The sequence below is a fragment of the Eucalyptus grandis genome, chromosome 1 (assembly GCF_016545825.1).
Source record: "Eucalyptus grandis isolate ANBG69807.140 chromosome 1, ASM1654582v1, whole genome shotgun sequence".
NCBI classification, from domain to species: Eukaryota; Viridiplantae; Streptophyta; class Magnoliopsida; order Myrtales; family Myrtaceae; genus Eucalyptus; species Eucalyptus grandis.
Genome location: NC_052612.1, coordinates 25,334,179 through 25,346,495, shown reverse-complemented (window position 1 = coordinate 25,346,495; position 12,317 = coordinate 25,334,179). Strand labels below are relative to the sequence as shown.

The window sequence follows — 12,317 nt, the reverse complement described above, 5'->3', positions numbered from 1 at the left end:
AATCAAATGGGTCCAAAGCATCCAAGATGGGGCTCCTACAATTTGAAGAGTGAATGCAGAATGAGGGCACGGTTGGTAGTTGATTTGCAAGGAGAAAGAGTAAAATTCATGTTTCCATGTGTTTAAATGCATTTTCATCCTAGGTCTTTGGGTCCATTTGGTTCAACTTTGGGGAATGCAAAGCTATTTCCCAAAGTATCTTTGACTGAAAGTGCATTTGATGAAAATAATTGCGTTTGGATAGTTAATTTTTTGTGCATTGTTTGTAAACCAACTCTGAAATAAAATAAGAAAAAGTGTGGACGTGGTGAGCATTGGTAGAGGAGACGGGGATCATTCGAGCTTTGTTGGCAACTATCAAAGGCGACCGTCAGCCAGGCAAGCTTCGACTGATGATCCTTGTGGGAGCACATCTCGTCAACTAAAGCTGAGTGAAGCTTAGATGAGTTGTGGCCTTTGAAGTTGTACAATCTTGACAAGTTGACATTGTGAATCTGATCAACAAGGCTAGAGTGATCTAGTTTTTTTTTTTTTTAATTGGGGATTTACAACGTTGAAGCTTCATTCGGCGAAGCTTCATCGGCAACTTTTAACCCTCAAATCTAGAGCCTTGATAAACTCAAGAATGTTAACCCTTAGATCTGGAGCATAGCAACTAGCCTCTCCTCAACATGGCCTTCAAGCATGGCTCAACCTTAGGCAAGGGTACCATCCACCAGTTGGGCTCCTTGCCGTTTAGGCGCCTTGGTGTGCCTATCATCTCCACCAGGTTGGGTAAGGTGGATTGTGTTTCCTTGGTAAATTCTATCACAGCTAGAGTACAATCCTGGACCAATCGCTTCCTCTCCTTAGCAGGGCGTTTGCAGCTTATTAAGTCAATACTTCATTCCATTCAGGTCTACTGGGCAAGTGTCTTTATCCTACCCTCCTCGGTTCTCAATAGGATAGAGAAGATATTCCAGCAATTCCTTTGGAAATGACCAAATTTGGGTGTAGGGGGGGCTAAGGTTGCTTGGGGTGAAGTTTGCTTGCCTAAAAATGAAGGTGGCCTGGGGATTCGTTCTCTTCGTGAGAGCAACAAAGCTGCCATGCTCAAACACATATGGCTCCTCTTCATTGATAAAGAGTTGTTATGGTGCAAATGGATACATTCCACATTCTTAAAGTGGAAGAACTTTTGGATTGTCCCTCGTCCTAAGTTTTGTTCCTGGGCTTGGAAGAAATTGCTTGATCTTCGGGGTCTTATCTAGCAGCAATTTCTGTGGTGCATTGGTAATGGACTTTTAGTCTTGTTCTAGTTTGATCCCTGGCACCCGGGCAACTCACTTAACAACTTCTTCTCCAACTGGGAAATCTTCTGTTCCAGAATCCCTCGGCCAGCTTCGGTTGCTATTGGCCTTTCCTCATTGGCCACCCCCTCCCACGTTTTTACCTCACTTGCGAACTGGGGTGACCGTCTCCTAATCCTTAATCTTGACGATGACCGCCTTTTATGGCTTGGTCATTCTTCGAGAGTGTTCTCTGTTGCCTTTGCATGGAGTTTATTTCGGCCTAGAGGACAGGTGGTCCCCTGGTCCTCTTTCATTTGGAATGCCTCGCTGCCACCCCGATATCAATCTCACTTGTGGCTAATTACCCGGAATCGATTGCCAACCCAGGTACTCTTGCTTGCTTATGAGGGAATCCCGCATGCATTCTGTGCCTTTTGTTCTTCTCGGTCGGACTCAATCGACCACTTATTTTTTGGGTGTCCAAAAATTGGTACCCTTGTGCTTTACTAGGCGGCTAAGTGCAACCTCGCTTGACGGAATAGGTCTTGGGTTGAGAACTTAGATTAGGTTGCAAAGCACTTAAACGATGGAACTTTTCACCAATCTCTGGCTCGCTTTGCTTTTGGTGCCTTATGCTATCTTATTCGGAAAGAGATGAATAACATCATTTTCCGTAATCAAAATTTTTTCCTCTCGGCTTTAAAGTTGCACCTCCATAAAGCCATTCTAGACAAGGCTCTAACCTTCAAACATGTTTCGGACACTCCTAGAAATAGAAGACTCCAATAGAGCTGAGGAATCCATCCATCTATTTTTTATTAATCTTGTTTGCCTCTTTGGGATGGTGTTTATGGCGTCTCCTTTAGTGGATGCTACAAGCCAGGTCGCGGTTTCTTCAGACATAGTAAGAGGTTATCCCAACCCTCCTTTTTCTCGGAGGTTCTCCTTGCTGGTGTGGTTATGGATTCTTCGATGAAAGAGCTGCTTCTGGCTTGTCAGAGGCATTGTTAGGGCGAGTTCCGGCTATCTTGCTCCTTCAAAGTTGCTGTCGTGTGACCCTCAAATGCGGTGTTGTCATCCCCCTAGTTTACTTTTAGTCAGTGACTTGTTTGTTATGTGAGCTACCATTGTTTTGGTGGTTGCTTGCCTCTCCCCTCTTCTATTGTTGGCCAATGTTTTTAGTTGTCTCTTTGCTGTTGTTTGGCTACTTTGTTTATGTTCTTTTGCTGTTTGTTGTTTCTCGCTCTCGACACCCGGCCACTCGTCTTGACTTGTTATGTATTCATGAGTGTAAGTTTTTTGGTGCCGAGAACCCTTACTGTATAGCTGTATAGCTTCTTGGTTTAAAAGTCAATATATCTCTTACCATTTACCAAAAAAAAAAAAAAAAAAAACTTAGGCAAGGGTCATCAAGGTGGTGCGACCTTAGGTGAGGCGACACTAAGGTCTTGTTACCTCAGGTAAGCTTCATTTGGACTTCAGGCAAGCCAAGTGACATATTTGGACTCTAATGTCGCATGAGCCATGCAATGGGTAACTGAGGCCATGTGACCCTAGCAATGCAACATCGGTTTCATGGGGCCTCTTGTCGACGTTTATCCATCTCCTCCACCTCCATGAACTCCTAGATTTGTGAGGAAACGATGAATAGTCCCGAGGGCAAAATCGGATTCTAACATTATTAGTGGGGCCAATTTGGGAAAGAAGAGGGTTCATTTACCTCAAAACTTGCCTTCCAAAAATATTGAAAGCCTAAGGTAGGTCTCCACATGCCTTGAGCTTTTCAATGTTGCCAATGCTGATATTTCCCTCAAGTAGCCAAAGAAAATTTGCCACCCCCCTAAGCTTTTTATCAATGGGCTTTAGAGGCCCAAAGTCTATTAAGAAAGCTAAATCAAGTAGGACCTTTATTGTGTTTACTAGTTCCCATATTTTGATATTTGGCTAGTTTTCGTGTCTTTAAAGTTTTGTTTAGTTCTCGTGTCTTTAAAGTTTTGTTTAGTTATTGTGTCTTGATTTCTCTATAAAAAGAAGTGAATTCTCAAATGTATTGATTCATAATTGAATTTGATAATGCATTAGAATTCCTCCCAAGTGAGCGGATTTCCTTTGGGTTCTTTATCCAATTAGTTGGTGGTAAGCATTAGAATTTGATAATGCATTAGAATTCCTCCCAAGTGAGCGGATTTCCTTTTGGTTCTTTATCCAATTAGTTGGTGGTAAGCCTTGAGTTATTTATCCCTAGCTAGTAGATCATTCTTTTTATGCTTTGGTGGTGAACTTCATCTATCTTATCCTTACTTTCATCCAAACACATATCATAACACATTATCCATTTAGAAACTTCCCAACAACTACTTCTTCCCTACACTTACCCATCATAAATGCTTGACATCCTGTAATCCTTACCACGCATCGGATAGTGGCTAGCAAGTCAACAAAGAGATGTAACTGCTAGTTAGTAGAGCCGTTTTGAGATTTGTAAATAATTTTGGATAAATGTTGCTATATAATATGAGTTACCTAGGGCATGCATATAAAAACCGCATTGTTAGAATTTACATCGCTAATAACGATTGTTTCCAATATTGCTATACTTTTACTTTCCTATTCGAAATCGACCAACGAATCCTAACAACTTTTGCCATCCAATTGATCTACACTTCGTACATAACTATTTTGAGTGAAACACTACCAAATAAAATAAAATAAAATAAAACCAATCACTGTTGAGGAAAAATGATTTTCAAGGAAAGCAAATATTTTTCGACGAACATATCTTCCCCCAAACGAAGACAAGTTGTTCCCGCTCGCACGAGCACCTAACTCTCTAAGGCGGCTAGACTTGGAATTTGACCCCAAAACAACGGGGGGGCAGAAGGACCCAAGCGTTGGCACCTCGGCATATTCCCCAATTCCCAAGGCACATGGTCGCCGCTGCTGAGCAAATCACCAACTCCTCCACGCTCATCCAACGGTTCAAACCTCGAGGCATCCACGGCACACGCAAGCCCCCCGCGCGCAATGACGAAACTACCCCTGGCCTCACTCCTCCCCACTCCCCCCTCTCAAATTTTTCTGCCGAATATACCCCCTCCGGGACGACGGACTACACAAGGAGGAGACTCTCCGGTCCGGGCTTACCTATTTAATGCCTCCCGGCCATGGCGATTCGTGCCTCCTCCTCCTTCGTCGTCGTCCTCCTCCTCGAATTCTCTCCCCTCTTTATCCGAAGCAAGTCCACCGCCTCCTCCCCCCGAAAGCACGAAGCCTCCAATGAACTTCAGTGACCCACGTCGATAAAATCTACAATTCGCAATCGAGCGATTCTCTGTCTTTTCCTCCCTTTTTGCATGTGGGGGGGAGGTTCTCGAAATCCGGCTTCGTACCCAGGTGCGAGTTTTCCTTGCGCTTGTGGCGCCGGTCGTCGTTGGATCTTGCGAAGTCTTGCCTGGTGAGTTCCTCGTGGCAATTGATTATCTGGTTTTGCTTCCGCTATTCTGTTCGTTCGGTGGCAGCTTTAATTGACTTGGGTGGCGCTCGCGACCCCGATTTTTTGCAATGTTTTCGTGGGTCAGAGTCGTTCATTTATGTCGTGCTCTCTTTTCGTTCTGGGGTAGATATTATGCCATTTAACGTCTCGTTTGGCTGCCGGGGCATTATTGTGCGACAACTCTTGGGTAGGGACATTTATCTCTGGTCTTGAGGGCTGATTGAAACGGCCTTCGGGGGTTCTATCTTTCAAGATGAGCGCTTGAGCAGCTAAAGAAACTATTTTGAATCATGGGTAGTTTAGTTTAGATTGTGATTAGAAGTTCATCATTGGGTTTTACCTTCCGATGCTGTTGTGTGAGTTATATATGTTCCTCTATTTGGCATTTGCTTGCAGGTGGAGTCAAGAAACACGCTTTTAGTCTGGGACAGTGGCCCGGAATCTTCTTTGTATCTGCTGTGTATTCATCGAAGTAATTTATGATATTTAATAGGGATTGCTTGCTTGGTGAAGTCCTAACAGGATTGCTTGCTTGAAGAAATCGTAACAGGAATCGAGGATATTGTCTGCATAGTAAGCCCCAGTTATTTCGTGACGTTAGCTGCGGAGTGACCAAATGAATGTTGTGGGAAAAGTTGGTAGCCTCATTTCACAAGGTGTATATTCTGTTGCCACCCCTTTCCATCCTTTTGGCGGTGCTGTTGATATCATTGTCGTTCAGCAGCAAGATGGTAGTTTTAGAAGCACCCCTTGGTACGTTAGGTTTGGTAAATTTCAGGGAGTCCTAAAAGGTGCTGAAAAGATTGTTCGAATAGGCGTTAATGGCGTTGAAGCCAACTTTCATATGCTTCTTGATAATTCTGGTGAAGCTTATTTTATAAGGGAGGTTGATTCAAGTAAAGAAAGCAGTAGCAATGGGTTTGGGAAGGAATCAGGTAACATGGACATTAAATCGAGTTATGACAGGAACAAGAATGTGGTTGGAATGTGCAGACTTGAGCACAGCGTCTCTGATTCTAGCACTATTCAGTTGCGAGATGAATTTGACTCCCCAGGACAACTTGATCGGTCAGAATCTGATGGGGGGAAATTTTATGATTTCCAAGATTTCCAAGATGAACAATCTTCCCAGGATGGTTCGGTCGACTTATCAGAATATGGGCCTAACCCAAATGGAAGTTTGGATGGTGACAATTTCGCAGAGTCTCAGAGTGTGAATTCAGAAGTGGTTTTGATCAGTGTGGATGGTCATGTATTGAAGGCACCTCTCTTGGCATCTGAACAGGATACTGATAATGTTGAACTTGATACGCCTCAGTTTCATCTCGGTCCTGGTGAAGGCACAGAATTTGTTGAAGGCACCGAGGAGTTTAGTTCACATGAAAATGCTTGGGCTTCTAACTACCTTGGGAATATGAACACATCAGCTGTTGAAGTTGTCCGCGTTATAAATAAGACTGATAGTGCTTCTGGCTGTGACCTTAAAGTTTATGGTGGAGAAGGTGAACATGCTTCTGAGGATAAAGAGCACCAAAATGCCAAAGATCATAAAGGAGACAGAATGAATCGGGAAGATATTTTTAAAAGCTGTTTAGAGCTACCAGAATTGGCAAATCAGAGTTTGGAGCCTGACATTACTAGTTCCTCGGCAGAGGCAGATAATTTGCTAGAGGAAGTCTCTCAGGGTCTTCCGGCAGTTGCTGAAACAAAAGATAACCAGAATATTGAGGCCCAAAACAATGATGACATATCCCCATCTCCCTCTTTGGGTACTGGGGCTTCCACAGAGTTAATAGTTGATGTTGGACCGGTCAGCAATGGGACATCACACAAAGACATCCACATATCTCCATCTCCCTCTTTGGGTACTGGGGCATCCACAGAGTTAATAGTTGATGTTGGACCAGTCAGCAATGAGACATCACACAAAGATAGCACGGGTTCTGTCAGTCTGGCTGACAGTTCTCTCAGTCTTCAAGAAACTGAGGTTGAAAAAATCACTACATCAGTGGTAGTTGAAACTATGGGAAGTAGTCCAGAGGGTCCTCAACTAGTAGAGGGTTGCAGTAAACTTGAGATGGTGGAATCTCCAGCAGAGGACTTGGGTGAAGGGTCAGAGAGTTCACCTGATAGTAAATTACACAACAGTTAAGTGTCTTTAACAGATCACCATCATAAATATTGTTTCTTGTTTAATCGTTAAGAGGTTGCTCATTTTCTTTTTTATTTTTGCAGAACTTGAGATATCACTCTGTCGAAATGAACTCCATGCTGGGATGGGTTTGGATGCAGCTGCTAAAGCATTTGATGCACACCGCATATGTGCGGAGGAATTTCTGACTTCGATGACATCGATTGTGAAGAATGAAAATCTGGTTGCAAGATACAAAGACAGATACCTGTCGTGGGAAAAAGCTGCTCCTATTGTTCTAGGGGTAGCTACATTTGGTCTGGACATACCAGTGGAACTGAATGACACAATCCCTGTAGAACCAGAAGAGGCAGTGAAGCCTGTTGATGAGGATTCTGTACTTACTCCTACTTCCTCTGGACGTAGATGGAGACTCTGGCCTAATCCATTCAGAAGAGTCAAGACATTGCAGCATGAAAGCAGTAATTCCTCAAATGAGGAAACTTTCCTCGACTCCGAATCTGCTTCCCAAAATGTTGCCACAGAATCAACATCTGTAGCAAATCAGGATGTCAAGTCTACCCTCAAGCAACTTATAAGGACAAATGTCCCGACTAGCGAACAGATAGCATCTCTGAATCTAGAAGAAGGTCAAAATAAGGTTACTTTTAGTTTCTCTACCAGAGTTCTTGGGAATCAACAGGTATGCCTAAGACACGGCATTTGGGTTCTTTCCTCTAATTTCATGGTAGATTTCTTCTCCGATTGGTGATCTATCTATCATTTGTAGGTTGATGCTCATATCTACTTGTGGAAGTGGAATGCAAAAATTGTGATCTCTGATGTTGATGGGACAATTACCAAGTAGGTCTTTTATACAAGCTAGACTACTGAAGTAGCTCTACTGCCTCTTGTTGTTTGGTGTTGATATTTATGCTTCTCTTTGAAGTTTTACTGGGCACTGCCATTTATTTCCTTCTTGGGTCTATGTTCTTTTAACTTTGTTACAAAATTGCTTTTTCTATGAGATGGGTCGTTCTTATATCCTTTGGTTGCACTTGTTTCCTTTCAAATTTTCCTTCCGTCACAAGGCTTACACAGTTATGGTTTTTTTCTTCTCCCCCTCTGTTCAGGCTACATAGTTAGTTGGGTTTTACATATTATGTGGAACAAGAGACATGCCTTCTTCCTGTTGAAAATGATTTATTTAAAGATCCATTATTTCTCCCTCTAGAAGAGGGATTCTCATATACTTGGAGTAAAAACTGGTTTGATCAAACAATGCAATTAGAAGGACATGCTCATTTGCTTCTTGGAGCTGTTGTCAAAGATTAACTGTAATATTGTCATTGCTGATGGTCTGACCTCAAGTTTATATTAGTTACATATCAGACAGACTTATGAGTTTCCTTTTGTAGGTCTGATGTTCTTGGTCAATTCATGCCTTTAGTTGGAAGAGATTGGACACAATCTGGAGTGGCCAGACTATTCTCTGCAATTAAGGTATGCTCATTTGTTATTCGTCTGTCTTTGCAAGATGCTATTCTTCTTTCAGCTAATAAAATCTGTGGTGAAGGACATGGCCCTTCATGTTTTCGTGGCCTTTTTGGTCATTCTAGTCATAGTAATTGATATACTGTATTAAGCTTTTAAATCTAAGTAATACATTTACAACCATGTTTCCCATTCCCAAAAGTTAAAGCTATTAGGAAATGGGACTGCATTGTATATTCACAATGAAAGTTCATTTGAAATCCTATATCTTTTATGTATTAATTGGTGCAATTTGTTAGAAAGCGCAATCCAAAAGTTTACACTAATAAGTGGAAGAGACTGCGTGAATATAAGGCCTATTGAAACCTCATCCACAAGTGAATTGAGAAACATTACTCCCTCTCACGTGCAAATCAGTCTGAGAATGTCACGGAATTGAATTAAACTTGGTTTTGATACTACGTTGGCAGGTCCAATCCTAAAGTTTAAGCTAATAAGTGGATGGGGACTATATGATTATAAAGGCCCATTGTAATCCTATAAATAAACAATGTGGGATACACTCTGGAATCTTTTTGAGAAAGCGCAATCAAGTTCTTTCATAAATTGTCCTAGAATCCCTAGTGCGGCACTCAAAAATTGCCTATAAGACTGATTGCCCTAATTGAAGTGTTTAGGATTTGATTGCAGTTTTTAGTAAATATTAGAAACTTGACTGCAATAATTTAAAGATTGAGGACTCAATATTTGGTTGCATTTTGTACAAAAAGCTAAGAGTGGCCCTATTTTTCCTTACAAAAAGGATTTTTCCAAATGCTCCTTGTGTATAAGTTGTTTTTTGCATTTGAAATGAAGGATGTAGACATAACTAAATCAAACAAGCAATTGGAGGCAGGATCCAATAAAAAGACTGGGCAGAATATAAAAATGGGGGGTGTTGTATTTTGTACATTAAGCTTAGAGTGGTCCACTTTTTCCTTATAGAAAGGCTCTTTCTAGAAGCTCTTTGTGTATAAGTTGAATTTTACATGTGAAACAAAGGACGTGGGCATAACTAAATCAAACAAAGCAATTGGAGGCAGGACTTAATAAGAAGACTATAGGCAGAATCATATAAATCGGGACGCCTATTCACACTCTTGACATTAAACTTAAATTGTTAGGATATGAGTCCACAATTTCTTAACATTATGACACTCACTGAAATCTTCTATTATTCAGTAAGTATGTTGTAAGACATACCGTCATGGAGTAGTACCTTGAAGTCAGATCTTGTGTTAGGAAAGAACACGGGGAGTCAATGCTCTTTTGGAGAATGTATATAAAGGTACTCTCAAGAATCTTCATGAGATGGGGTTCAAACAGCACTTTAGTATGTCAACCACTGCCTTTGGTATTCTAGAAATAGTCATACGACTGTAATGTTGTTGAGCAAGGCTAGTATGGACCACTTCTTTGGATAGCTCTTTACAGTAAATTGGGCTGTTCAGGTTGGATAATCCATGCAGCTAAAATTTAGGATTAGTTTTTGCATTTAGATTTGTTCATATTGCAACTTCCAACGTTCCATTAATACTTGTGAAACATGGTATCTTCCCTTCAATAATGTGTTTATTGATTTGAAATTTGTCTTTGTGGCAGGAGAATGGGTACCAACTACTCTTTTTGAGTGCCAGGGCAATTGTTCAGGCTTATCTAACCCGAAGTTTCCTGCTTAATCTTAAACAGGTAAAACATTAACCTGATACATTTTCCTGTTTTTGTTGGCCTTCTATAATGGGAAAAGTAAGAGAGCAGGTTACTTGGGAGTCTGGTACAGCCTTGGTAGTTTACTACAAAATCATTATAGGGTTAGCGTTGCACATCTTTTCTCACGAGAGTATGTTAGCTCTATTTGTGTTGACATAGTTTCTTGGGCCTGGATTCTAGAGCACATAAAGGAGGTCATTTCTTTTGTGACCTATTTCTGTCATTTAAATTCTACTATGTCTTGACATTCCTTTAGCCGTTAAGATGCCTGTCTTTCAACATACAGAAATATGAAATTCAGATTGGTTTTGCTCTACCTCCTAGCATTTATGATGAGTTGATTCCACCTTGTCCCTGATTTATTTGTAGGATGGAAAAGCTTTACCGAATGGACCTGTTGTTATATCACCGGATGGATTATTTCCATCATTATATCGAGAAGGTGATGTTTTATATTTGAAATTCTCTGGTTGCCTCCAATAACTTAGTGATGCATTCATGTTTTTGATATTTAGATAACATTCACTTTTGTCATTGTATTCTACATCTGGATCTTTGCTATATACTATCCTCATCTTTTCAAAAGAAATGACTGCATGGTCCTTACCATTCTCCAAATTCTTTGCAGTTGTTAGAAGAGCGCCACATGAATTCAAGATTGCATGTTTGGAGGTATATATCAAATCAGCCACTTAGTGGAAAGAAATAATTCCTCTATGCTGTAGAATATCATTTCCCAGCAAATTTGCTTTACGAGTGGAAAGTTTGTTCTTTGCAGGATATAAAAGCACTTTTCCCTTCTGATTACAACCCATTTTATGCGGGTTTTGGGAACAGAGATACTGATGAATTGAGTTACAGGAAGATTGGGATTCCAAAGGGGAAAATTTTCATCATCAACCCCAAGGTAACCATCCTTCTGGGTGCTCTAACTTCGACTGCTCATGCTGCATTCTCACTTGATAAGTTACCGTGCCTCGGCAGGGTGAGGTGGCCAGTAGTCATCGCATTGATGTCAAGTCATACACATCCTTACATACCCTGGTCAATGACATGTTCCCCCCAACCTCATTAGTCGAGCAGGTAAAGTACCCCTCTCTCTCTCTCCCTCCCTCTCTCTTTCTCTGCGCATGTGCCTTGTGCGTGGAGCTATTAATGCTTTTGAGGTTTTCTTCGTTTCTAATAGAAATCTATGTGGTTCCAGGAAGATTATAATGCATGGAACTTTTGGAGAGTCCCATTACTGGACATCGAAAGTTAGTTCGTAGCCTGTGTATATTTCACCAACTAGAGCACCGGCCAGAAGTCTCCTCTGAAGCCATCCTACTCTAATTATTCTAATTCTCCAGCATCTCGCCTGGATAATGAGTCCTTTTTGGTGGGCAAAGAGCCCGCCATTGTGTCGAGAATGGCCACAATGTCCCTTGTCACTGTATTAGGTTACTCAATTATGCAGGGAAGCATCTGGGTTACAAATGCCGATCCTATTGAAACTGTGAAGTTGGCAGTTTTTCGTCAACCACAACTGTTGATCCTATTCAAATTGTATAGCAGGCTAGTTCAAAAATACATTGTCTAAGAGCGGATTCATGTTGTTGGCGCCTCAAGCTGTCATGTCCGATCATGAAAAGTTGACTGTTCTTGGCAACACTTTGCTTCCTAATGTTCCAGTGCATCTGTTGAAGCGGGAAATGTCCTCTAGAGCTCGATAGTTTATATCTTTTTCTACAAATAGGGTCGTCGTCACTTGGAAAATTGTACTATTGTTCCTGTTGAAGTCTCTACAATCTTGCACTCAAGTCTATAAAGTTCAAAGGTCCGTATTTCCTACATGAAGCATTGCTTTATCTATTTTCAATCTCTGTTTAGGACTGGAATATGCTTCTCACATAATGTTTGATGCTTAAGTCGAGATTCATTTTGAACATTTATTTAGCACCACTTCTAAGCGGGAGCAACTCACAACAAGATTTGTGAAGAGTGGGGCATTGTCTGAAGTCATTGCTTACGTTTTTGAAACTCGTTAGTGATGGAAGTGAGCTTGACAGCATGCAAGTTGTTGGACATCTTTAGTAATGCATGTAACTGTGCAACAGAGTATTTGTGCGAGATAGAGATCTACAAAAACATTTTAAATTGGTGCTTATTCCCCGATCAACTTAAATATACGTCGGACTCC

The 12,317-nt window shown here is 41.3% G+C and overlaps 1 protein-coding gene across 6 annotated transcripts; it reads left to right on the top strand.

The window, feature by feature from the left end:
- The first annotated feature begins 4,383 nt into the window (after nt 1–4,383).
- On the top strand, nt 4,384–11,989 carry LOC104436157 (phosphatidate phosphatase PAH1). Of its 6 annotated transcripts, none has more exons than XM_010048917.3 (11): nt 4,384–4,725; nt 5,315–6,911; nt 7,000–7,598; nt 7,686–7,759; nt 8,314–8,398; nt 10,031–10,117; nt 10,508–10,580; nt 10,767–10,810; nt 10,917–11,045; nt 11,123–11,221; nt 11,343–11,989. In XM_010048917.3, the coding sequence occupies exons 2-11, from the start codon at nt 5,381–5,383 to the stop codon at nt 11,397–11,399; spliced, it is 2,778 nt and encodes a 925-aa protein (XP_010047219.2). In that variant the 5' UTR covers nt 4,384–4,725; nt 5,315–5,380; the 3' UTR covers nt 11,400–11,989. The 6 variants fall into 6 exon arrangements, with proteins under 6 accessions (XP_010047219.2, XP_010047211.2, XP_039167374.1 ...); XM_010048909.3 differs by having other exon boundaries at nt 5,303–6,911; XM_039311440.1 differs by having other exon boundaries at nt 5,287–6,911.
- The last annotated feature ends 328 nt before the right edge of the window (nt 11,990–12,317 follow it).

Coding starts and splice junctions, on each gene's coding strand:
- LOC104436157 (XM_010048917.3), top strand. CDS start 5,381: ATGAATGTTGTGGGAAAAGTTGGTAGCCTCATTTCACAAGGTGTATAT. Junction 10,118..10,507: donor TCCTGCTTAATCTTAAACAG/GTAAAACATTAA, acceptor ATTTATTTGTAG/GATGGAAAAGCTTTACCGAA. Junction 11,222..11,342: donor CAACCTCATTAGTCGAGCAG/GTAAAGTACCCC, acceptor ATGTGGTTCCAG/GAAGATTATAATGCATGGAA.